This window comes from Stigmatopora argus, chromosome 4 (assembly GCF_051989625.1).
Source record: "Stigmatopora argus isolate UIUO_Sarg chromosome 4, RoL_Sarg_1.0, whole genome shotgun sequence".
Lineage (NCBI taxonomy): Eukaryota > Metazoa > Chordata > Actinopteri > Syngnathiformes > Syngnathidae > Stigmatopora > Stigmatopora argus.
Genome location: NC_135390.1, coordinates 19,570,590 through 19,595,011, shown reverse-complemented (window position 1 = coordinate 19,595,011; position 24,422 = coordinate 19,570,590). Strand labels below are relative to the sequence as shown.

General features: G+C 39.9%; 1 protein-coding gene across 1 annotated transcript; it reads right to left on the bottom strand.

Moving 5' to 3' along the window:
- Positions 1-1,887: 1,887 nt before the first annotated feature.
- On the bottom strand, positions 1,888-20,447 carry cacng7b (calcium channel, voltage-dependent, gamma subunit 7b). The gene is made up of 6 exons (XM_077599502.1): positions 20,183-20,447; positions 10,930-11,125; positions 9,558-9,644; positions 8,386-8,526; positions 6,292-6,437; positions 1,888-4,663 (listed from the first exon to the last, which is right to left on the bottom strand). The coding sequence occupies exons 2-6, from the start codon at positions 11,123-11,125 to the stop codon at positions 4,250-4,252; spliced, it is 984 nt and encodes a 327-aa protein (XP_077455628.1). The 5' UTR covers positions 20,183-20,447; the 3' UTR covers positions 1,888-4,249.
- Between the last annotated feature and the right edge of the window lie 3,975 nt (positions 20,448-24,422).

Genomic DNA, 24,422 nt, shown 5'->3' with positions numbered 1-24,422 from the left:
AAGCAAAGCGTTCTTCATTGCGAGCAAATATATAATAAAATGCAGTGGCGGTCCGTGCATTTTCTAGTAGCGCCTTCAGCTATCGGAATCAATCCAACCTTCAAAAACTATTTTATGGCTATAAAACCTCTACTGCAGCTACAGCTGCGACACATAAAAAAAAACATCAATAATAACCTCATACAATTGAAATATTATTTAGGAATATAGACATATTTTACTCACCAAAAATTCTTTTTTACTGTAGTACACAATATCCGTCCTCCTTTCTTTCCTCCTTTTCGATCGCCATCGAAGCTAATGTTGAAAGTCAAGTCTGTCCTGTCGTATTTCTGGCATACGTTTTTATTCGATTTAGTGCTGAAAATGTTCGTTCCCGTTTGCGACAGGTTTGCTTGCTTTGGAGGTGTCCGACCTTTCTTAATGATGTCAGACAGCTGACAGACAATTTGGAATTATTTAATAAGTATTCATGAACAAAATATAATTAACATCAGTCTGTGATTCAGATATTTCTTAGGCCAGCAGAGAAAGCCTTGAAGGCCCTGACGCCACACCACTGAATACATGTGAGACTAATGACCCTAACAGAGACCGAGAACCATTCTCACTCCCAATCACTCCTCCACCGAGTGGGAATCGAACCCACGCAGCTTGCAGTCAGGCAAAAAAAAAAAATCCACATCCTGCAAATAATATTAGTTCTGTATGTCCCCTTTCTCCCTATCTGTACATGTGTGTAACCTATCACTCAATAGTAACATATCAATACGGGTGGACATTTCCTATTATGTCCATCACCGTCACTCAATCTAATGACTTCAATGCTGTTGTTGGAGGAGGCAGAATTATGTCACCCTGCGAGGTTAAAAAACCCAAAACAAAAACAAAAAACAGATAATGCAGCCACTTGCTGATCTGCTTTAGGACAGACGCACACACAAAACAGTTAGGTTGCACAAAACCCAGCAGACAATGACCTTCAATAGCTTTAAAATGGCTTTGACCACTCACACACACACACACAAGTGGGGGGGCAGCAAGCTAATTCGGAGTGACAGCTCTTTCATGCAGTAATGGCGATGGTGAAAAGGGAGATCCACTCAACTCCACGCTGCGCACACACACGCACGCATACAAAAAGGTCGTAATGGACTACATAGTGCGAGAGAGGTGCATTATCACTTGGAAAAGTGCTTCTAAATTATGATGTGAGCCCATTTGTATAAACAAGTGTGTATTTCTCATGCTACAACACCTTATTAATAGTTACTGCCTTTGCCGTTTACTAGTAAAAACACAGCAGGAAGACAACAAGAGCTACATGATTGGACGTCTATTATCGTCGAAGGCAGCCGTGTTTTTATGTGTGCATTATGTGTGTCCCACCTGCTTGTTTAGAACCAAAAGACAATTGGTGCACTATTGAAAAAATACCGTATTTTCACGACTATAAGGCGCACATAAAAGTCTTAAATTTTCTCCAAAGTAGACAAGGCGCCTTATAATCCAGTGCGCTTTATATATGGACCAATACTAAAATTGTTATCACGATAAAATAAAATAAATCAGTTGATAGGGTACACCATCCTCTACAGCTCTCACAACTACGGCAAGCAGCCCCCGACTCTACTATTTTCCCCGTAGAAAAAGTACTGCGCAGTGACTGCTGGGATATATAGTTCTTTTGTCAATACACCCAATGGATTGTGGCCTGTATACATCGACATCAATCACTGGTCTATTAGGATCCGACAGCCGTTTTTGGCCACCATAAAAAAATTCAACTCTGTACGTTGCACGGTTTAGACAAACGTAGCGAGATAATCTTAACATACACACACTCACAACCATAAATCACGCTTCTTAAGGATTATAGATCAAAAAGCCCACAAAGTTCAAGATTTATTGATGTTTAGCTGCAGAAAAAAATCACCTCACCTTTTCAGTCATGTAACATAGTACAGCATCATATAGGCCATAATAGCTAGATTTTTTTTATAAACGTCAGGAAGACAATGCAGAAGCAAGCACGGCTAAAGAATTTGATAAATGTTGTCTGCAAGGGAAGGAAAATGGTTAAAAAAGGATTTGAAGAGGCACTGAACGGTTTGAGACATTAAAAATGAAAAATGGAAGCGTACAGGAGGTAAGATGTCAGAATAAATCATCATGCAAAATGATGATGGACTTTTGCAGAGGGGAAAAACTAGAGAAGAATTTTGTCCGGAAAATCCAAAATGACTCTTAACAAGTGGAAATGCATGCATGAAAAGATGTGCAATGATCTGAGCTCACAGTTTCATTGATGATGATAATGATGATGATATATCTCTGTTATCTCACTTTAATTCAATTATTCAAACCACACGTCTTCTGTCTTTAAATGATTTTACATGAACAATAATTTTAAAACTGAATTTCAGAAACAGGTACGGTGTCTTCAAACAGTAAAACTGAAAATCCGAGACTGCGTTTATGTTAAAAAAAACAACAGGTTGTGCATATCATAAATGTCTCTTATTACAAAAATTGGTGACTTTACTCGACAAAAGGCCTTTTTCGTCACATGCTTCACGAGTCAGCTAATTTGAATAAAAATGTATCTACCCTGTGCTTCCATTTGTGCAGATGCCTTTCGAAAAGTGATGCCACAATCTCTGTTCTCGCCGGAAGCAAGTAAACATGTCATGTAGTCATTAGTAGAAACCTTTGCAGGTTAAGAAACCTTAAGAATATTATCTTATTGCACAAGGGATCCTCAGTTTACAACAGATAGGCAACCAAAATTAGTACGTCAGTCAAAACAACACTATCTTAGTAGTAGTAATTCCCGTATTTTCTGGACTATAAGTGGCGTTTTTTTTTTTTTTAAACTACTTTGGCCATCGAATACAATTTATACTCCGGTGCGACTTTTGTGAAATTTTTCACGCTACATTATATCACTTCACATGCTATTTTTTTATAACCACAAGGGGCGTGCTCTCTGAATTGCCTGCAACTTATAGAAACAACTGCGAAAGGCTTACCAAAATATTTGAATTCAGATTTTTTTAAACTTTTCTGGGTCTAAAAAAAATATTCAGCATGATGTTGCCTATATTCATATATTTTTAAAATGCCTTTCAAGATGACATGTCTGTTCTTTGCTTTGGATTTTGTCAAATGGATTTCCCCAAGAAATGCAATTTTCACTTCAGTGCAACTTGTTTTTTTTTTTGGGCTAATGCGGCTTATACTCATGTGCGGCTTATATTCAGAAAAATACGGTAAGGTATTTATTTGGGTGCCATTGATGGGCTAGACATCCAAAAATTCTACCAAATAAGTCACAAAACAAACAATCTTTAAAGAATGCTTCCTATTTTTAAAATGATGTACTGGTGATGAAACTTAACCAACCAAAAACTAGGACAGGATAGACAGAATATAAAGCTCTCTGGTAGAAAATAAAATATTTTGTGACGTCAAGAGAATATTTAGCTAAGGTACCGTATTTTCACGACTATAAGGCGCACCTCATTATAAGGCGCACCTCACTATAAGGCGCACCTTCATTGAATGACACATTTTATTTTTTTTCCATATGTAAAGCACACTGGATTATAAGGGGCCCTGTCTATTTTGGAGAAGATTTAAGACTTTTAAGTGCGCCTTATAGTCGTGAAAATACGGTAATCAACCGCCTACTGCAGTTTCTAGGCAAAAGCATCGTTCCCCTTTGACCTTTTCATGTGTTCGTACCTTAATATTATCTATCGTACACAAATTCCAGTGAGTATCCGTAAATTGAATAACTCCAACAAATATATATAAAAAACTCGATGATATTTAGTCGTCCACTTGCATTTCTTTTTTAAAACGGTGACCACATTCACATACAATGTTCACCATCTACTGTATTGTTGACTGTTAAAATAATCCACGTAGGCAACGCACCGCTCTCACAGTGTGACTGATAATGTACGAAATATCCAGTATATTAAATCACATTCCAGTTTCGTAGAAAGGTACACACGCCAGGTAGAAAAGTCTGCGTTTTCTCCGTCACGTCATCATTTGTGTGTTCACGGGTCCTTCCTGTAAATGCTTCACCTTACCAATAACGTACTCATCTTTGGCCTGCGCCTCGCCATCATTTGGATGTCCTTTCCGAAAAGCTTCCTTGATCTATCCGCCGCACTTCTTTGAATCCGGGCAGGATGTTTGCCGTTTAAATTGGGGAAAAGGGAGTCGTAGACATTCCCTAACAAGGGGAAGCGCCCCCATGCATGTGCGTGTGGTAGTGTGGTGGGGGTACGGCCGGAGGTGGCGCGACCATAGACAGGGCTTGGCCTTGAGGGTGCGGTGAGTGCGACCTGGGGAGGCTGTGTGCCGGGTACCCGCTGGAGGGTGGGGGATTCGGGTTGCCCTGGTGGGCGCCCCCACTCTTGGGCGGGGGAGGCGGCGGCCGGTTGAGCTGAATGGAGATGTCGCTGGACGCCTCAGACGTCCGGCGGCCTCTCTTGGGCGGCGGCCACGACGACTCGGGGTGAAGGAATTGGCCGCTGTAGTCGCTGCTGTCGGACAGGCGGGGGCGGTAGAGCGCCGGGTGGGGGCGGTACATCTCCTCTTCTGCGTAGCGCTTCATGAATAAGTAGACGGACAAGACCCCAGCGCCCTAAAAACACAAAAGGGCGGAAGAATATAGTACTATGGGCACATTATCTACCTGTCTGTCCTTTTCAGTCAACATTTCAATGCTAGCGATTTAGCTAGCTATCGAGCTGGGCGGCCAAGTGGTTAGCGCGTCGGCCTCACAGCTCTGGGGACCTGGGTTAAAATCCAGGTCGGTCCACCTATGTGGAGTTTGCATGTTCTCCCCGGGCCTGTGTGGGTTTCTCAAGGTACTCTAGTTTCCTCCCACTTTCCAAAAACATGCATAGTCCTTCTCTCCCATCAGCTGTCAGGCTCTTTAACAAAACAAATGGCTGAGTGTTAAGACCTACCATATGCATGCATGTACATCTATGTCTGTGTGTGTATATATATATATATATATATATATATATATATATATATATATATATATATATATATATATATATATATATATATATATACATACATATACATATATATATATATATATCACCCTATTGCTACTGTGACAACAAAATTTCCCGAATACGGGATGAATAAAGTTATCCAATCCAATCCAATAGTGGGCTGATTGGACATTCTAAATTACCCCTAGGTATGAGTGTGAGTATGAATGGTTGTTTGTTTCCTTGTGCCCTGCGATTGGCTGGCCACCAATTCAGGGTGTCCCCCGCCTCTAGCCCGAAGTCAGCAGGGATAGACTCAAGCACGCCCCTGTGACCCAAGTGAGGATAAAGCAGTTCAGAAAATGAAATTAGATAGTATTAATAGTGATAATGGATGTAGTACTACTGTTGGGTGGCCAAATGTCCTGCATTGTGCAGGACAGTCGTTAATTGAAATGCCTGAAGCTCTTATTTTCCCCCTTTTGTTGAGTTTGACATGAATGCAACACACGTTAGTGTGTTAATTGGCAGCTCGCAGTCTTATTACTAAATTACTGTTATTAGTGAGCGGTAATAGTAGAAGTAGAAAAGGACAACAGTGCAAATTGTAGTGTGGGAAATAATGATGATAGTAGTAGTAAGGGTTAAAATTGTTACTGCACTTTGCATACCCTTACACCACCTTCTGGCTACTCATAGGCTTTGAGATTTTCCGCGTATTAGTACTCCTTCTAGTGGGGAAGTTGATATATTACAGCTTTGGCAATCAGTCAAACCTTCACAAAAAAGGTTGTCAAGTGCTCAAAGCTCAATGACGTATGTTTATTATGAGATGTTGTGGCACATGTTTACATATCAGATAGCAGCAACGGTGATGTCAAAAAAATACAATCTCATCCGGTCTGTTATGTTTTTCTACAAAACATCTTTGGAAATATTCAAATGCTTTGTGCATGTTTTATGACTTCTTGACAGAGGAGAGTGGGAGCTGTGAATGTGATTGAAAAGGAACATTTAGAGGGGGCTGGAAGGGGTGAACTGTACACTGCAGCAAATGGTGATGCGGATAAAGGAGGAGTCATGGGAGGCAAGCCTGAGGACGCAGGAAATTGCACCAAACTACATCACACAAATCAATCGACCTCATTAGAGAGCTTCCAATTTTTCTGCAGTGTCAGTAAAGACTGCTCCAGCAATGTTAACGTATATACACGTCCGATCTATACTATACTCTTGCATAGATAATTTGTCCCAGACTGACCTCTTTCAGTAGGAAGGAGGAAGCGGCGAACGCGAAAGACCACCCGTAGTGGTAGTTGAAGAACTGTTCGGGCTCTCTGGGTCGATTCATCACCTCGTCGTTGATGCTGGAGATGTACAGCACGAGGCCCACCACTAGGCTCAGGCCTGAAAGAGCATGGACATTAATATGGGGCATTCGGAAGTCATATACCGCATTTTTACCGTATTTTTCGGACTATAAGTCGCACCAGCCCCAAAAAATATGAAGTGAAGTGGAAAAATATATATATATTAGTCACACTGAATTCAAAAACAAACATACGTTAAAGTAAGAATAGAACAATAAGCTAAATAGGCATCTTTTTACATAACCATTTTTGAGAAAACTATAACCTAACAACCAAAACAGGGCAGGAGGGGTCCGAAAGGAAAAAAAAATACATATATAAGTCGCAAACCCAGCCAAACTATGAAAAAAGGGCAGATTATAGTCCGGAAGATATGGTAAGTGGAATGGTGACTTCAGGGTCTTCGGACCGGAGCGTCACATGCAACATTAAAAATCCACTCTCAGGAACATTTCCATGTGGAGTGACGAATGCATAACATACGTCAAATGATCACCATTCAAAGAAAGATACACGCTTTGACTATGAATAATTTCACTCTGCAATGCAATATTAAAAGCTTCTCTGGCCTTTTTATGTACATTTGCTTGGGAAGCTTTTTTAAAACTCATTTTTTAGATGGAAAATTAAGAACTGTCCACACAGCAGTTATTAACACATGGACTGCCATTGACAACGATAGATGACAATGATTACTCGGCCGTGACCCTTGTGAGGATAATTGGACTGGAAAATGAATAAATGCATTAGAATCCTGATGTTCTTTTACCTATTTCTTTGTAAAGGAACACATTTTCACGTTCATGGACAAGAATAACAGTGACATTTTGTCATTGTCAACCATTACACAAACATGAAAATGATATGGCATTAGCCAATACTATTAAATTAGGTCATACATCTTACATTCCCTGCATGAGGGAAGTTGAAAATCAATTGAATTGATTCTCAATAGTAGCTTCTGTAAAAGAATGCAAGAATAAAGCAGAAGGACAGTTTTATCCCTCCCTCCATTTTTATTATTTTTTTATTTTTATGATGCTCCGCAATGCTGCAAGACAAGAGCGTGAACGTGTTTCCATTCAGGCCACTGACAAAACCAAATTAGGGGGACCGTGACTGCCTCCTGCCGTTCAATGTGGTGAACTACAATAATGCAGAAAAATCACGTGACTCCAGTGGATTACAATAGTACTGCATTGGCAGGCAAGTACGGTCAACCTCGGCCAATCGCTCCCCTTATCAATGTTGCATTCCCCTTATTAAGCGATTAAAAAAAACCATACAAATTCAACGCGGCACATATTTACTCATATAAGGCACACTTAAAAGTGTAATATTTTCTCCATAGTGCACGGGGCGCTCAATCAGTACGTACTAAATTCAAGATTCTGTAGATGTTGCTGTATGACGCTGACAGTTTGACTGTCTGGGTACATTGCTTGCTGACACGCTATATTTATATAGTGGAAGGGGCGGAAGTGTGAAAGGGGAATGCGCATGCGTATATTATGCTTAAAGCATGACAATATTAGCAGTCGACGATGACGTTTCTGCCTGCTACCAGTAACCGAGACGATCCGGATTAGAGCCGAAATGGGTAAAACGAAATCGGTTTTACAAAAAACGTATTTAAAAAATCCCGTACAAATGTTATATGGCGTACAAAAGTTGAAATGATAAAAAAAATACGGGAAAATGTATACGTTGACAGGTTTGCAGTTTGATAGATTAAAAACCTGGATTTTCATTGGATTTGTTTTAGTAGTTTATATCACAATATATAATGTATACTATAAATTAAGTGTTAAATTCTTGCAATACAGAATTAAAACCTAACTGTAAAATGACATATTTTCTCTTCTTTCAAAATGTCCTTTCTTAAATTGCTGTTGAAAATTTGAACCAACGTTGACGTTTCAATTGTAGTTTGTAAAATAAATCAATACACTGTCAGTGTAAGGAGGGATTTAACCGAGCAGCACCTGAGAGGATAAAGAAGATCCCCGAGACGAAGGCGAGGATGGTCCGCTGAGGCTGGATGTGCCCGATGTTGCTGATCACAAAGGCGGTGAAGACAAAGAGCAGCGACACCATTGGGAAGGGCGTCGCTGTGCGTACCATTTCTGAAGGAAAGAGAACAGTACGTATTACCAAGAAGTAATAGAATAAGTACTTTTAGAGGTAGTACAATAATAGTTGTTATAGGAAAAGTAGTAGTACTGAAGAGTGATATACCATAGTATACAGTCATACCTTGAGATACGAGCTTAATGCGTTCCGGGACCGAGCTCGTCTGTCGATTTACTCTTATCTCAAATCAACATTTCCCATAGAAATGAACTTAATACAAATTAATTCGTTCCCACCCAAAACAGCATATTACAATGGAAAAACATTTTTTTATTGGTCGTAATTCACCATCTACTAACAGAGAGAGTAACAAATAACTAGTGGTTATGATGTTTAATACTAAAATGAGACACTATTCAGTACAACGTAGATTTCCGCGTCTCGGCCACCTGGCTGTCTCATATGCTCGTATCTCAAGGCAAATATTTACCCGTAATTTTACTCGTATCGCCAATTCCTCGTATGTTGGGGCACTCGTATGTCAAGGCATTACTGTATAGCAGGGGTGTCAGACTCGGGTTGGTTAGCGGGCCGCTTTAACGTCAACTTGATTTCATGTGGGTCGGACCATTTGAGATATAATATTTAGATATTTTCTTTAATAAATGGATTAAAAGAACTGGATTAAAAGCCCTGAATATTCCATTTTTTATAGGTCTAAAACAATGTTTATTTTAGCTTTTTTTAAAATATATTTTTAGATTTTACAAAATGATTTTTGAACTAAAAAGACAGAAAAAATGGATTAAAAAATGGCAATTATTGATTTAAAAGGGGGGAAATCAGGAAATTTGATATACATCTACACTCTTCATTTTAATTTGATCCTAAAACAGAAAGTCGGCACTCATGATTTACTTTCCCGGGCCACAGAAATTGATGCGGCGGGCCAGATTTGGCCCCTGGGCCGCCACTTTGACACATGTGCTGTATATAGTATATTTAAAAGAAGGAGTACATCACTTGCGGTCCACGAGCAGGTGTCCTTCTAACTTTAAATCCATAGATGAACGTTGGTACTCACTGAGGATGTTTGCGGTGTTTTCTGTGGTGATCTCAATGTCTGGTTCAGTGAAGTATTCGGATGCAACACATCTACCGTTTTCCGCCCCTAAAAGTAGGAATAGCACATGGAGTTAGTGGATGTGTCCCTAAGGAGTGTGAGGAGAGTACAGAGTACAACAGACTACAACAATAAATTTTGAACTCCCACATCAAAAAGTGTTATGACAGAAATAAAGGTAAAACTTTGCTGTATGATAGTTATCTGATGCATCCTCTTGTCTTATTTCTGATTTTATCGTGATCTGTTTAAGAATGATGATGATTTTTTTTACTCTAATAGTAGACAACATTGTTAATTCAGTCTGTTTGTAAAAGTTGTTGCAGCTTTGGCTACTGTGTAGCTTCCCGTAATACGTCACTGCGCGGATCGATTATCACGACTTGGATTTGCCAAATATATATGAAATGTTTATATAGTGTAGGAACAGTACAAACTTGAAATGGGGGGAAAAGGCAAGACACAATTTGAGACGATTTCATTGGCCATTAGGGGAAAGTGTCTACTTTCGGAATTACTGTATTTTGCTGTTTAATATAACTGGGTATATTAAATGATTTTTGCTTTTTTGAGCCTCCCGTTTGTGCGCCATTTAATATACCCCTGCCATTTAATATACCCGAGTATATTAAATGGGGGGAGGGGGGTATATTAAACGGTACACGGTCGTTTGGTCACCCGGAAGGTTATTGATAATTACCATTTAAATCGTTGCTCAAATCCTCTAAATACAAACTGCGAATGACTATTTAGTCATACTTAATGCCCTATTAATTATTAGGCTAAAGAAAAGCTCAAAATTTCCTGTACTTTTATTGTTTTTTGTTGGAGAACTTGTTAAGACCCTGACTGACGTAGCTTCTTAAAGGGACAACACATGTACATACAAACTGTTATACACTCACACGTTGGCTCAGTGAAACTGCTCATGGCCATTGTTGGCTTTTATTGCTGCGTAGACCGTGTTGTTTTACCTTGTTTTGTCGCCGGTCTTTTGGTCGACAACGGGCGACCAAAAGACCGGCGACCAATCGACCGCACACGATATTAAACAGCAAAATACGGTAAGTAATAGTACAGAGAGGGTTTCAGAAGTCCAAATAATATTAAATGGATGCCATAAAAACACTATTGCAACATTCGGTTACTCACCTGATGGGGCAGGTCTTGGGACCTATCAACCGTGATGAACGAGGTATTACCATATTTTCTTTTTTTCTTTAAATCCCCCAAAGCTAAAGTTTGAACAGGGGTGTGTAAACTGTATATAGCATCCCCAAATGTCATTTTTTTTCTGGCCTCAAATCCACCGCATGACTGGTCAGATCCCTACCGGCCACGAAGCAGACCCTCCACAGTCCGGAATGCAGAGCCATCTTGACCTCCATGCTCTGGTTGTGCTGCAGGATGATGCCCTCCACCATGATGAGCCAGTAGTCGGTGGACACGGCCACCCCCACCAGCAGCAGCCCGCAGGCCCCGAACACTGTGGACAGGATGGTCAACGCGCGGCTGCTGCACGAACTCATCTGGAGGGTACAGAGAAAACACTCGTGGATGCATTCATGAGTGTGCACGCATGTGTGTGTGTGTGTGTACAGCACATTTATTTGGAATGGGTCACGTAAGGGAAGTTGTTAGGATTGAGGGGAGGTGGGGGGGGGAGACGGGGTGAGTGGAAGCAAGCACACTTGGATGTACACGGCCCCCGGCTATCCTCCTGTCTCGCCTCGTTACTGCTAAAGATGAACTCGTCCTCCTCGACCAATCCCGCGAAAGGTTAGCGCCAAGGCGACGCGTGACGACGTTATAGTATAGCACGTGAAAAGATGAAATAAACATACATGTATTGTTGAGAGCTTCTGTCTGTTTACATTTGCAAGTCCCAATGTGCGACCGGGCGGCAGCTGCTTCACGTCCGCTCACGTTCCTTCGCTTTGATGGAGTTCGTTACGTCACCCCGTGCACTACAGTCAAGTGAACGCGGAAGATGGGAATGCTCCCTTTTGATTGATGCTGAGAGACAGGTGATATTTTGACCCTTTCAGGGACAGTGGTTGCTATGGTGGAGTGGACTTTTAGTCAAAAGTTATTCTTGGCTTAAGTCATTCATTAACAGTCCAGCTCTGAGGTAATGTGCGGCTGTCGTTAGTATACGGGGGGAATTGATACTGAAAACACCTTGTGACGTCTATTTTCCCAAAAAATGTATAATCCAGGTAACTTTTTAAATGTAAAGTTATTTTATATTTAATTCTAATTTTAGAAAATACATGCGGCAACAATAATAATAGAGCAAAATCCTGGCCACAAAATATTGACTGTGGGCCACATTTGGCCCAAATATTTGCAATCGAGTCAAGCAAATAAAAATAGACTCTCAACTATTATCAGGAAATAAATATTTACTTCTTTAGTTATAACAATAACACATTTTTCAAAATCAATACAACTTTGTACTTGAAATCTCTCATGTAGACTCATAAGATGTAATTGACAAGTATAAATAAAAATAAAAATCAATTAAAATAGATTCCAGTAAATGTTCTAAATGAGATAATTGTTTTTAACAATGTCATTAATGTTGTGACTATGACTAATGGCTCATGTAATGAATGTTTTCTTTTTTAAATTACACTAAAAGGGTCCGAAAACATACATTTCCACTTAATTGCTTTTAAATAAATATTCATTTCCTCCAAATAATAGATTTTTTTTTCATCTCTATGCCAGTGAGGTACATGCAGAAAAATGTGTTTCCATTAAATAGCGGAAGGCGCAATTAACCTCGGTATTCACCTTCATCTATTCGCAAAAAAATGAATAATGACAACTAAATAGGTCCCGATTTCACACTAAGTGAGTACATTTATAAAACATGATCATTATTTCAGTATAAATTTCACATTATGGTATGTTATACTATTTTTTTTAAATCTAGAATACATTATTTGGCTCATTGATTCCAACATTTTATTTAAAAAGCATCATCTCGTTTTGACTAAAACATTATTTTCTCATCAGGTTGGATACGGGAAACGTTAAAATGTGCTGTCATGCAAATTTCTACGATGATTTTACTCCAACATAAGCCTGCGTGAGGTCTATGTGCATGCACATAACCTGCAGCGACACACTGCAAAAATAGCATCACACTCCACTAAGATGTGGGGGATGGAATATTTTTACACACAAAAAAACTATATTGAGATCATTGTAGATTATCTTAAAGACGCCTCGTACACAAACAAGTAGTGGTATTACCTCAATTTATTTATTTTCATTCCGGAAGTGGTTTCATAGACAAATTTGTTAGGAAACAGGGTAGAAAATATGAATAAAAATGAAAAGAAGTTAGAAATTTGTAATTATCGAACTAGGGTCGAAGGCTCATCAAAAGCATCATGGAGGCGCTAGCCAATGGGAAGCCAGTGGGGTGTTGGGAGACTCCCAATGAGAGGCCAGCAAAGTTTTGGGAGATAGTCAATGGAAAAGCAACTCTACAGTGCCAATTTCAAAATAAAATACGGGATACAATAAGGCACAGGTGTCAAAGTGGCGGCCAAAACTGGCTCGCGGCATCATTTTGTGCGGCCCGGGAAAGTAAATCATGAGTGCCGACTTTCTGTTTTAGGATCAAATTAAAATGAAGAGTATAGATGTATATTACATTTCCTGATTTCCCCCCTTTTAAATGAATAATTGTAATTTTTTAATCATTTTTTGTGTTTTTAGTTCAAAAATCATTTTGTAAAATCTAAAAATATATAAAAAAGATAAAATAAACATTGTTTTAGACCTACAGTGCCAATTTCGAAATAAAATACAGGATACAATAAGACACAGGTGTCAAAGTGGTGGCCCGGGGGCCAAATCTGGCTCGCCGCATCATTTTGTGTGGCCCGGGAAAGTAAATCATGAGTGCCGACTTTCTGTTTTAGGATCAAATTAAATGAAGAGTATAGATGTATATTAAATTTCCTGATTTCCCCCTTTTAAATCAATGATTGTAATTTTTAAATTTTCCCATTGAGGCGCTTTATAACCAGAATATTTTGTTACATTATGTTCGTGAGTAAAGGTACCTCTGTATTTTCTTTTTTAGGGGTTGGTGGCTAATACCCAAGCCTGATTTTGACTAAAATCCTGTGTCAGTAAAGTCTCCATATTTACTCCTCAATGTATCCCGTTGATAGTTTGACATGGCTGCAATATCCGTGCCAGGTTTTCAACCAAATACTTTGGTTGTTCTTACAAAAATCAGCGGGAAATAAATCTGCTGCTCATGTTACAAAGCAGAACAAACATTCCAACAGAATGTCTTTAATCTTCCCGTCTGTACTCCCTCCTTGTTGTGTGGTTCTCTGTAAGCAAGCCAATCGTCTGTCTCTTTCTCACATTGAAAAGCTTCACATGAAAACACAAGTTTTTCTTATCCTGGGAGCAAAATCCAATTATTTTTCCAATAGAAGACTTGGTAAAAATGTATACTTATTACGCCTCATCAAAAAGCTATTTGCATAGGTTACATGTTAAAAGAATTACTAGCTTGATAATTATTAGCTTAACTCATTGACTCCCAGCAAATTGAAAATAGATTGGACGTCCATAGCCGTCAATGCCAGCGAAAGAGTTAAACTGTGAAAAGTCACAAAACAAATAAATAAATAAACCAATACAATTCTCTAAGCAAAAATAAATACATGCCATATTTAAAAAAAAATACAAATTGTTTTATTTGTGTAAGTACAAGTTTTTGCGGGAGATTTAAACATATTCAGTCGAAAAAACAACAACTGCATATTTAATTCCATTATGAATTATACAATTTGATCAATGATTTATTAGTGCATTGTTGAAATGAACTATAATACTTCGTTCTTTTTCCTCAGCTGCGGATGAACGAGCCCATCTGTTAGTTTGAAAAATCAAATGTGAGCATTGGACGAGAAGTTTGCTTCATGCCTGTCAAGAAATACTTTTATTGCCAAACTGTAAGGGTTAGTTGGGCTTTACTTGGTTTTGTTATGCTTTCTTTCCCCAAGTGTCATGCCCGGGTGATTGCCCATTGTGTTCACCTGTCGTTTCTCCGCCCCTGGTGTAACCCCTGCTTGCTCAGGTGTCCCTAATTGTAATCAACCCCTGTCTGTTTATTTCAACCCTGTGTGTTCTTGAGTCCTTGTCGGATCATCTGCTTTACCCCGTGACTGGACGTTTCATCGAAAGACGTTTGGTCCCCGGACGTTTGGTCAACCGGACGTTTGGTCGACCGGACGTTTGGTAGAACGGACATTTAGTAGAACGGACGTTTGGTAGAACGGACATTTAGTAGAACGGACGTTTGGTAGAACGGACGTTTGTTCGCCGGGTTCGCTCGCTGTCAAATTATGACACAGAGTTTACTGTTGATATTTTGATATTAGATATTTAGATATTAAACTCACTCTCTCATGATTATAATTTTGAGAGCTGGTTTCAACAGTAACAACCCGGCGACCAAACGTCCGTTCTACCAAACGTCCGGTCGACCGAACGTCCGTTCGACCAAACGTCCGTTCGACCAAACGTCCGTTCGACCAAACGTCCGTTCGACCAAACGTCCGTTCGACCAAACGTCCGTTCCACCAAACGTCCGTTCGACCAAACGTCCGTTCGACCAAACGTCCGTTCGACCAAACGTCCGTTCGACCAAACGTCCGTTCGACCAAACGTCCGTTCGACCAAACGTCCGTTCGACCAAACGTCCGTTCGACCAAACGTCCGTTCGACCAAACGTCCGTTCGACCAAACGTCCGTTCGACCAAACGTCCGTTCGACCAAACGTCCGTTCGACCAAACGTCCGTTCGACCAAACGTCCGTTCGACCAAACGTCCATTCTACCAAACGTCCGTTCGACCAAACGTCCGTTCGACCAAACGTCCGTTCTACCAAACGTCCGTTCTACCAAACGTCCGTTCTACCAAACGTCCGTTCTACCAAACATCCGGTCGACCAAACGTCTTTCGACGAAACGTCCATGCCATGTTTCAAGTTCCTCGTCGCCATGTCTTCCATGTCAGGTTTGATTTTTTTCATTTAAATTCTAAGTCCTTCTTATTTTCCTTGACACCCCAAGTACCTTAGTTACATACCCGTCAACCTCGGCCAATTACTGCCCTTATTAATGATTGCAATTCCCCTTATTGAGAAGATAAAAAAAACTACGAAGGCAACGGGGCACATGTTTACTCACATAGGGCGCACGTAAAAGTCTAAAATGTTCTGCAACGTGGAGTGCTTTATGACGCGCTATATTTATATAGTGAAAAGGCGGACGGGTAAAAGGGGAATGCGCATATCCTGCTTAGAGGATGGCAATACTATTAGGAGTCGGCGATAACGTTTTCGTCTGCTACCAGTGAACGAGACAATCCGGATTAGAGCCGAAATGGGTCAAACGAAATAGGTTTTACAAAAAACGTACTTCAAAAATGCTGTTCAAAAGTTGCTATACGGCGTACACAATTTGAAATGATCAAAAAATGTATAAAATAAGGGAAAAACGTACAAGTTGACTGGTATGTAGTTATTAAGGTTTTTGTTAGGGTTTGGGTCCTTCCAATACGTTCCACGCTCGACGCCGCACCTAACACAAACTACTTAAAGTGGGATCTAAACGTGTTCTTGGAGGCGAGTTAAGTCTGATTTTGTGAATCCCAATTTGATATCATGGAAATGTATTAAGAAGGGAAAATAACCAATCTTTTTTTTTCATTTATGGCAATTTGAACTCAGCTATCCGACATTAAAGCCATGTAAGTGGGTTAGTAGCGAAAAACATTTTTTTTGTAGCACAAAATAAAGTTGCGGACAAATTACGTTTAAATATATATTTGAATTTCTATAAGAAATAATGTAATGTGATACCATTGAGCATTTTCTCTATGTTCTGCAAAGTTTGTTTCACTCGTGTAAATGCATAGTGTAGTGCTTTTTTCTTCTTCAATATAACTATAAATTGTTTTGCGGTTTGTAGCCCTTAACTCTGCCAGTGACAGTCATAGACATCAAATCCATTTCAATTGTAAAGGCTGGAACAGAGAAATCTTTTTTCACTCATATTGGCAGCCAAAAAGTCTCTACTTAAAAATACATTTGCTTAAAAAAAAAACCAATCTTTTTTTTTATTTTTTACCCGATCTGGGAGAATGCGACACAACTCCGACTTTGTGCCTAAGAACAAAGCAGCGCGGCAACAAAGGCAGAATTTCTTTGAGAACTGGCGAGTGGCAAGCACACACAGATTTACTAATGCCAATGTCAAGGGTAGAGACAAAAACCTTTTTTTGTCGCTCCGAGCTTCAAATCAAAGCGATCAAACGTCCAAAGTTCTAATTTGCGCAAATGGCGCCCTTTGCACCAGCTCTTGTATCTCGTGTGGCGAGGAGAGAGACGGAGTGACGTGACTGAAAGCGGAGGAAATGGCGGGCGACCCAGCGACGCCCTTTGCTAATTATTCCGCCTCGTAACGAAGGACCGAGACGTCAGGAAGCGAAGACCACAGCCTTTTTGGGGACGGACAGAGCAACATCGTTCCTCCCCAGCTCCAAAAAAATCCAACAGCATGTCCCACATAAGAGACATTTCTATTCTTCCCGAGAGAGGAATTCAATTGAGTGTGTTCAACGCTGTGTGCTGAAACCAAACCAAGCAGCCAACATTTATAGCAAGGGTGTCAGACTCGGGTTGGTTCGCGGGCCGCTTTAACGTCAACTCGATTTCACGTGGGCTGGAACATTTTAGATATAATATTTAGATTTTTTTTTTAATAAATGGATTAAAAGAACTGGATTAAAAGCCCTGAATATTCAGTTTTTTATAGATCTAAAACAATGTTTATTTTAGCTTTTTTAAAATATATTTTTAGATTTTACAAAATGATTTTTGAACTAAAAACACAGAAAAAAATGATTAAAAAATTACAATTATTGATTTAAAAGGGGGAAAAAATCAGGAATTTTAATATACATCTATACTCGTCATTTTAATTTGATCCTAAAACAGAAAGTCGGCACTTATGATTTACTTTCCCGGGCCACACAAAATGATGCGGTGGGCCAGATTTGGCCCCCGGGCTGCCACTTTGACACATGTGATTTATAGAGATCAACCTGGAAGAGTCGGGATTGAGATTGAACGGAAACAAAGCCGCTTCCCCCTGTTAGAGGCCTGTTAACAATGAATTCTCAGGCCTTCCGGGACGACCTCTCGCTTGGCCCAGAAAGAAAGGAGCTCTTTGAATTGGATAGATTGGAGCTACACCGGGGAGGACCAGAGGGTTTCAATCTCTGTCGTGTGTCACAATCTCCTGGCTGACATCCCCTTGGAGACTCTCCGGGGGAAACAGAAAGAGGTCGTGATGGATAAAAAAAAATGTAAAAAAGGAAAGAAATAAAGGGGAGTGGTAAAGTGGTAGCAAGAAGAGAACTCACGGAGAGGAATACAGAATAGGTCAAAATACGTCATAGAATTGAGGGACAAAATGAAATAGTGGATTGGATTGATAAACTATAAGCCTTAAGACAAGGGTGTCAGACTCGGGTTGGTTCGCGAGCCGTTTTAACGTCAACTTGATTTCACGTGAGCCGGACCATTTTAGATATAATATTTAGATTTTTTTAAATAAATGGATTAAAAGCCCTGAATATTAAGTTTTTTTTATCGATCTAAAACAATGTTTATTTGATCTTTTTTATATATATTTTTAGATTTTCCAAAATGATTTTTGAACTAAAAACACAGAAAAAAATGATTAAAAATTACAATTATTGATTTAAAAGGGGGAAAATCAGGAAATTGAACATACATCTATACTCTTCATTTTAATTTCATCCTAAAACAGAAAGTCGGCACTCATCATTTACTTTCCCGGGCCACACAAAATGATGCGGCGGGCCAGATTTGGCCCCCGAGCCGCCACTTTGACACAGGTACCTTAAGAGTTAACTTTGACATCAGAAATGTTCACTTTTTAGGTGCACGTCCTAAAGTTTAAACCTGGAATGAGAAAAAAGGAAGCCCAAATGATCTATAAAAGCGAGCCCTTTTTAGTGAGCTTTCAATATAGAAGAGACAAGCTGGTAAATGTAGTACTGTTGTTAGCAGGCTGGTGGGGCCAAAATACTGTTAAAGATCGAAATGACAGGAGTATACATTTACGTGGATTAAGAATGGCCGCAAAAATGATTTAAATGTTATTATGGCTGTTTTTATTTGCACATTGGCTAGTTTTGAATTTACTTAAATCTGTAGAATATAAACATTTATGTATGGGGTCAATTCGAGCACTTTCAAATATAGATACATATATTATATCTGCATAAACATGGTATATATCAAAATACATCTACACATATATATATATACATATACATATATATATATATATATATATATATATATATATATATATATATATATATATATATATATATATATATATATATATATATATATATATATATATATATATATATATATATATATATATATATATATATATATATATATATATATATATATATATATGATTATGGTATGGTTTTGGAAAGATCACGAAATACAAGTACAGTCCCAAAATGATAGATTTTCATTCATTCATTTTCCTTTCTGCTTATCCTCACAAAGTTTGCGAGGGTGCTGGAGCCTATCCCAGACACCCTGAATTGGTTGCAGTCAATCACGTACAGGGCCATAGATGTCCAATCAATTTGGATTTTGCCAAGAAATTTTAATATCTATAGTGTTGAATTCTTATGTTTTTGTGCCATACACTGTAATTGATTCCGATTTATTTTGACTTCAGCTTCCATGCTGGTGAATAACCACATATAAGTCCCATTGACGGCAACAGTCGTCCAATCCATTTTGACTCTCCAAACACATTCCAGCTTCTAGGCCAGCCAATGTTACGCTGCCACTGACGGCGCTGGATGTCCAATCAATTTGTATTTTGCACATTTCAATAACTAAAACCGTGAATTTTCACGTCCCCGTGCCATTGTCTGCAATCCATCTGGACTGTCCAATGAGATTTCAGCTTCCATTCTCGCAAAGCATCACATTCCTGTACCATTGCGAATGATCTCTACCATCCCTCCCAGCCAACATGGATTGGACACCTTTGCAAAGGATCACATTCCTGTACCATTGCGAATAATATCTGTCATCCCTCCCAGTCAACACGAATTGGACATATTTGTCCATCACTGTCAAGCCAATGACTTCAACCCTCAAAGTGGAATGGACCCCCACCAAGTCACCCCCTTCCAAACGCACACCCCCAACCGAGGTGCGCTACCAGCCGGAGTTTGGAGCCCCCAATCCGGCGTGCGTGCACGTGATTCAACGGCGCACATGGAGAAAACATGCACACTCATTTACGCTGCGGATGTTAACACAACATGGGCGCCACGCTGCATCACGCACGCACTTTTTTTTTTGCATCCCCCCCCAAAAAAGTCCATATAACGATGTCGTCATCATCATCATCATCATTCCTGCCCAAACACACAATATGATTATGAGAGAAAAGGGAATTACTCACCCTGCCACCAGAGTCGTGCGCACACGTCAACAGCCAAGAAAGCACGGGCACAAACACACTAGACACACAGCAGGGGGACACTCGATGGGGTTTTTTTGGTGGTCGTCACTCCCCTCGTGTGTTCATCTCCAGCCCAGCATCATGTCCGATCCATCCGGAGCGGGCACTGCGGTGCGGATGGATGGATGGATGGGAGGAAGGATGGATGGATGGATGCGCGTCTGCCCGCCACTTCGCCTCGGAAAAAGTGTGTGTGCCTGCCTGTGTGCATGGATGGGTGAGAGAGGGAGAGAGCGAGAGAGTAGGGGGGAGGGTGGGGGGTGGGCTGGAAGGGGAGAGGGGCGAGCTTGTGTGTCCTGTAATGATGCCTTCACCAAATAGTGAAGTAGTGCAAGTGTGAAGATGAGAAATGGTGCAAAACTCCACGTGACCAAAAGATAAAGTGAACTAAGTGGATGTATGAGCTCATCACTCTGTGACTCATACATACAACGTCAATAGAATGGAGAGGCTCAGTATTTCCCCCTTATTTATTATTATTATTTAAAAAGATTTATTTAGATGATTAATGATTAGCTGTTATATCCATCAATGAAAGGTGTCCAATCAGGTGGCTTCTTTGCTGTGAATTTAAATGATTGTATCACTAGTAGACGTCTAATCTATTTGATTTAGAACACAGGTGTCAAAGTGGCGGGGCGGGGGCCAAATCTGGCCCGCCGCATCATTTTTTGTAAAGTAAATGATGAGTGCTGACTTTCTGTTTTAGGATCAAATTAAAATGAAGGGTATAGATGTATATTAAATTTCCTGATTTTCCCCCTTTTACATCAATAATTGCAATTTTTTAATCCATTTTTTTCTGTGTTTTTAGTTCAAAAATCATTTTGTAAAATCTAAAAATATATTTAAAAAAGCTAAAAATAAACATTGTTTTAGATCTATAAAAAACTGAATATTCAGGGCTTTTAGTCCAGTTCTTTTAATCCATTTATAGAAAAAAAATCTATATATTATATCTAAAATGGTCCGGCCCGCATGAAATCAAGTTGACGTTAATGTGGCCCGCGAACCAACCCGAGTTCACCCTTGATTTAGAACGTGGCTGCCAGCCCTGCCAACTGGAAAGGATTAGCTGTCTATTAATGATAAAGCCATTTAAATTTCCAGCAGAAGGATGGAAAGCACCACATGATTGGACGTTCATCATCGTCAATGGGAAGGAAAAGTTCAAATGGAAACGATCCCACACGTTTCAAAAGCTAAAAAAAATGTGTCTGTCCTATACCCAGCGACACACCACACAATGTTGGTTGTAGTAGAAAGACAAACCTGCGAGGGGCAGCATGGTAACATAGGGGGGATTGTTAGCTGTTGGAAAATAGGAAGAAATAAACTCGTGCCAAGATTCCTAAAAAATGTGCCATTTTGCTGTTCAGAGGGAATGGCAATATCTAAATCATATTCATCCAAGTGAAAACAATCTTATTCTTATACAACTAAATAAAAAAAGACTGATTTATTTATGAATAGAGGAGGACAAAGTCAATTAAACTTAGGAAGTGCAAGAAGACATATAATCAATGCCAGTAATAATTCAGCCAAACAAATCCAAGGGATCCAATATTGATTTTTGGAGTGCAAACATTTAATGCCATTGATAAAAACAAAAAAATATTAGTGTCAAAGTCAGACTAGTGTGAAAATATATAGTTTTTCTTTTCATTTATCCTAAGTATCTCTTGTCGTTTCCCTTCCATTTCCATTCCTGTCTTTTGTCTTCCTGTCCATCACTCGCATTGTCTTCTTTTTCTCATCTTTTCATTTTTCCTCCAATCACGTTCCCCTTTCAAACTCTCTCCTCCTTCCTCTCCTTCTTGCGACATCTTCGTCTCGTCCTCGCCCTGTTTGGGGTCTCCAAGGTCCCACCGATATTTAAAGCCCCCTTCGAGAGAATACTCATTTTTAGCAACATTTTAAAAGTCCCTGGTGCCCTTTGACCTTAGGCCGCGGGTGACATGATTTTCATGCCCGTAAGGTGACGAGAAGGTTGGAATGGAGTGTCACAATGAGAGGAAGGATGGAAATAGAGAAAGAGGGATGAGAGCGACGTCAGCAATGACAGTGAAAGATGAGCCGTATGTACTGAAAGTGTGTGTGTGTGTGTGTGTTGGGTCGTATCCTTGCTGCACTGCATGCCAACACAATCGGGTTCAACTCCTCCCTGGAGGCAGTCATTCACTTTTTTTTGGATGATGCTGGCTAATTTCTAACAGTGGCGGGCCGTCAGGGCTTTCAAGGCCTTCTCTGCTTGCCTAAGAAATATCTGAATCATGTATTATATTTTGTCCATCAATAGTTATTAAATAATTCCAAATTGTCTGTTAGCTTTCTTTCATTGCTTTTCCCCCTGGTTGCACTGCTTTCAGATGTGTGTTTTCATATTGAAGCATTTAACCAATCACATTTCAGCCATTATTTGTTGCCAGGGTCAGAAATCTGCCTCAAGGCCTTCACAATCACTTCTGCAGGCTCTGCTGCATTAAACACGCGTCGATAAGACTGTGGCTTTAACCAATCAGATTTCGAGTTGGCAACACCACAATGCCTTGTCGCAGGCATAGGGATACGTCATCGCTTTTACCAACTATGATTGGCTAGTGATTAGCCAGATCTACCAAACTGTATCTGGAGCGAGCTGCACAAGCAAATATATTGTTGTGTTGATTTAAAGCCATTTTCAAGACGGACTATGCCAGAAATACGACAGGACAGGCTCGACTTTCAGCGTTAGCTTCGATGGCAATAGAAAAGAAGGAAGAAAGAAAGGAGGATGGATATTGTGCATAGTTAAAAATGATTTTTGGTGAGTAAAATATGGCTATATTCCTAAATAATATTTCAATTGTGGGCCAAGTTCTGATATCTGAAAAGCTCCAGTGTTTGTATTTTATCACTAAATGCTGCTAGGAAGTGTATTTTACCCCATTTTAGTGCAATTTTTGCCATTTCGCCATTGACGTCCATCACTGACTTTTCCGGGAAAATCAAACGGAACGGATAATAAATGAATATTTTTAAAAAAGTGGAAAGAAGCACAATGCCTTTTCCTTAACAACCAAAGACTAAAGCATCAATGCCTTTTTCGTCGTTTTTTTACCCCACGCCGATTCGAGAACATGTGATCAGCGATACTGAACCGACACCACGTCTCTGGATAAAATATACAAACTCACTGCTTGTAACTTGAATAATTTAGTCGCAGGTACACAGACACAAACGGGACAGAGCCGCCTCTTATCGACAGGCCTTTCGACAGGATGATTTAAAGCGAGCCGTGAAGGACGAAAACGCAATGAAGGGCAGATACAGTACAGTCGAGTAGAGTACAGGACGCAAGCGAGGGAGAACTTGATGAGATTTTAATGTGAAGGTCAACTTGTTAGAATCTCTAAGGGGGTATTAGTCCCATCACCATTGTGGAAGGGAAGGGGGGGGGGAACGTGAGATGCCCGAGAGAGGCTTTTGCTGCTTTGGCAAGTACACGACTACACTAAATAGAGGGGTCAGCAGCTTCTCTATCTGTGTGTGTGTGTGTCTGTGTGTGTGTGTGTGTGTGTGTGCTTGAGGTTGCACTTTTGGATGTGTGAAGGTGGGAGGGAGGGTGACAGAAAAGCAATAAGGCGAGAAGCAGTTTGTTTGTTTTTTTGCTTCAGCGCTGCTCTTTATTCCTCTTAGCCATTTATGGATTGTTTACTCCATCACAATCAACATTAAGTAGATACACAGGATTTATAAGATTGGGTTTGTTTGTTATCCTTGATGTGCAGATTAATGTTTTAAGACTCGTGTGTTATATTGATAGTATTGCTGTAAGTCTACGGGTACCTTGGACAGCGATAGACGTGCTATCCATTTGAATGGATTGGATGTCTAGTAGATATAAATTCATTTCAATTCACAGCTGGAAGATTGAGGAGGGATATGATTGGACATCACTGTCAGCAGGGAGGGGGTGATTTTTTGGGAGATGGCTAAAGTCTGAAAGAGGACATTGACCCCGAATTAAATACAGTGGTACCTCGATCTACGATCAGCTCTACCTACGACATGCTCGAGGTACGATGAAAATTTCGATTGAATAATTCGCCCTAGATACGATCAAAATTTCGAGATGTGACGAAGCCAGGTGGCCATGACATGAGAGGCTGTTTATCATTGTAGGGCACTGTCTTTTTTG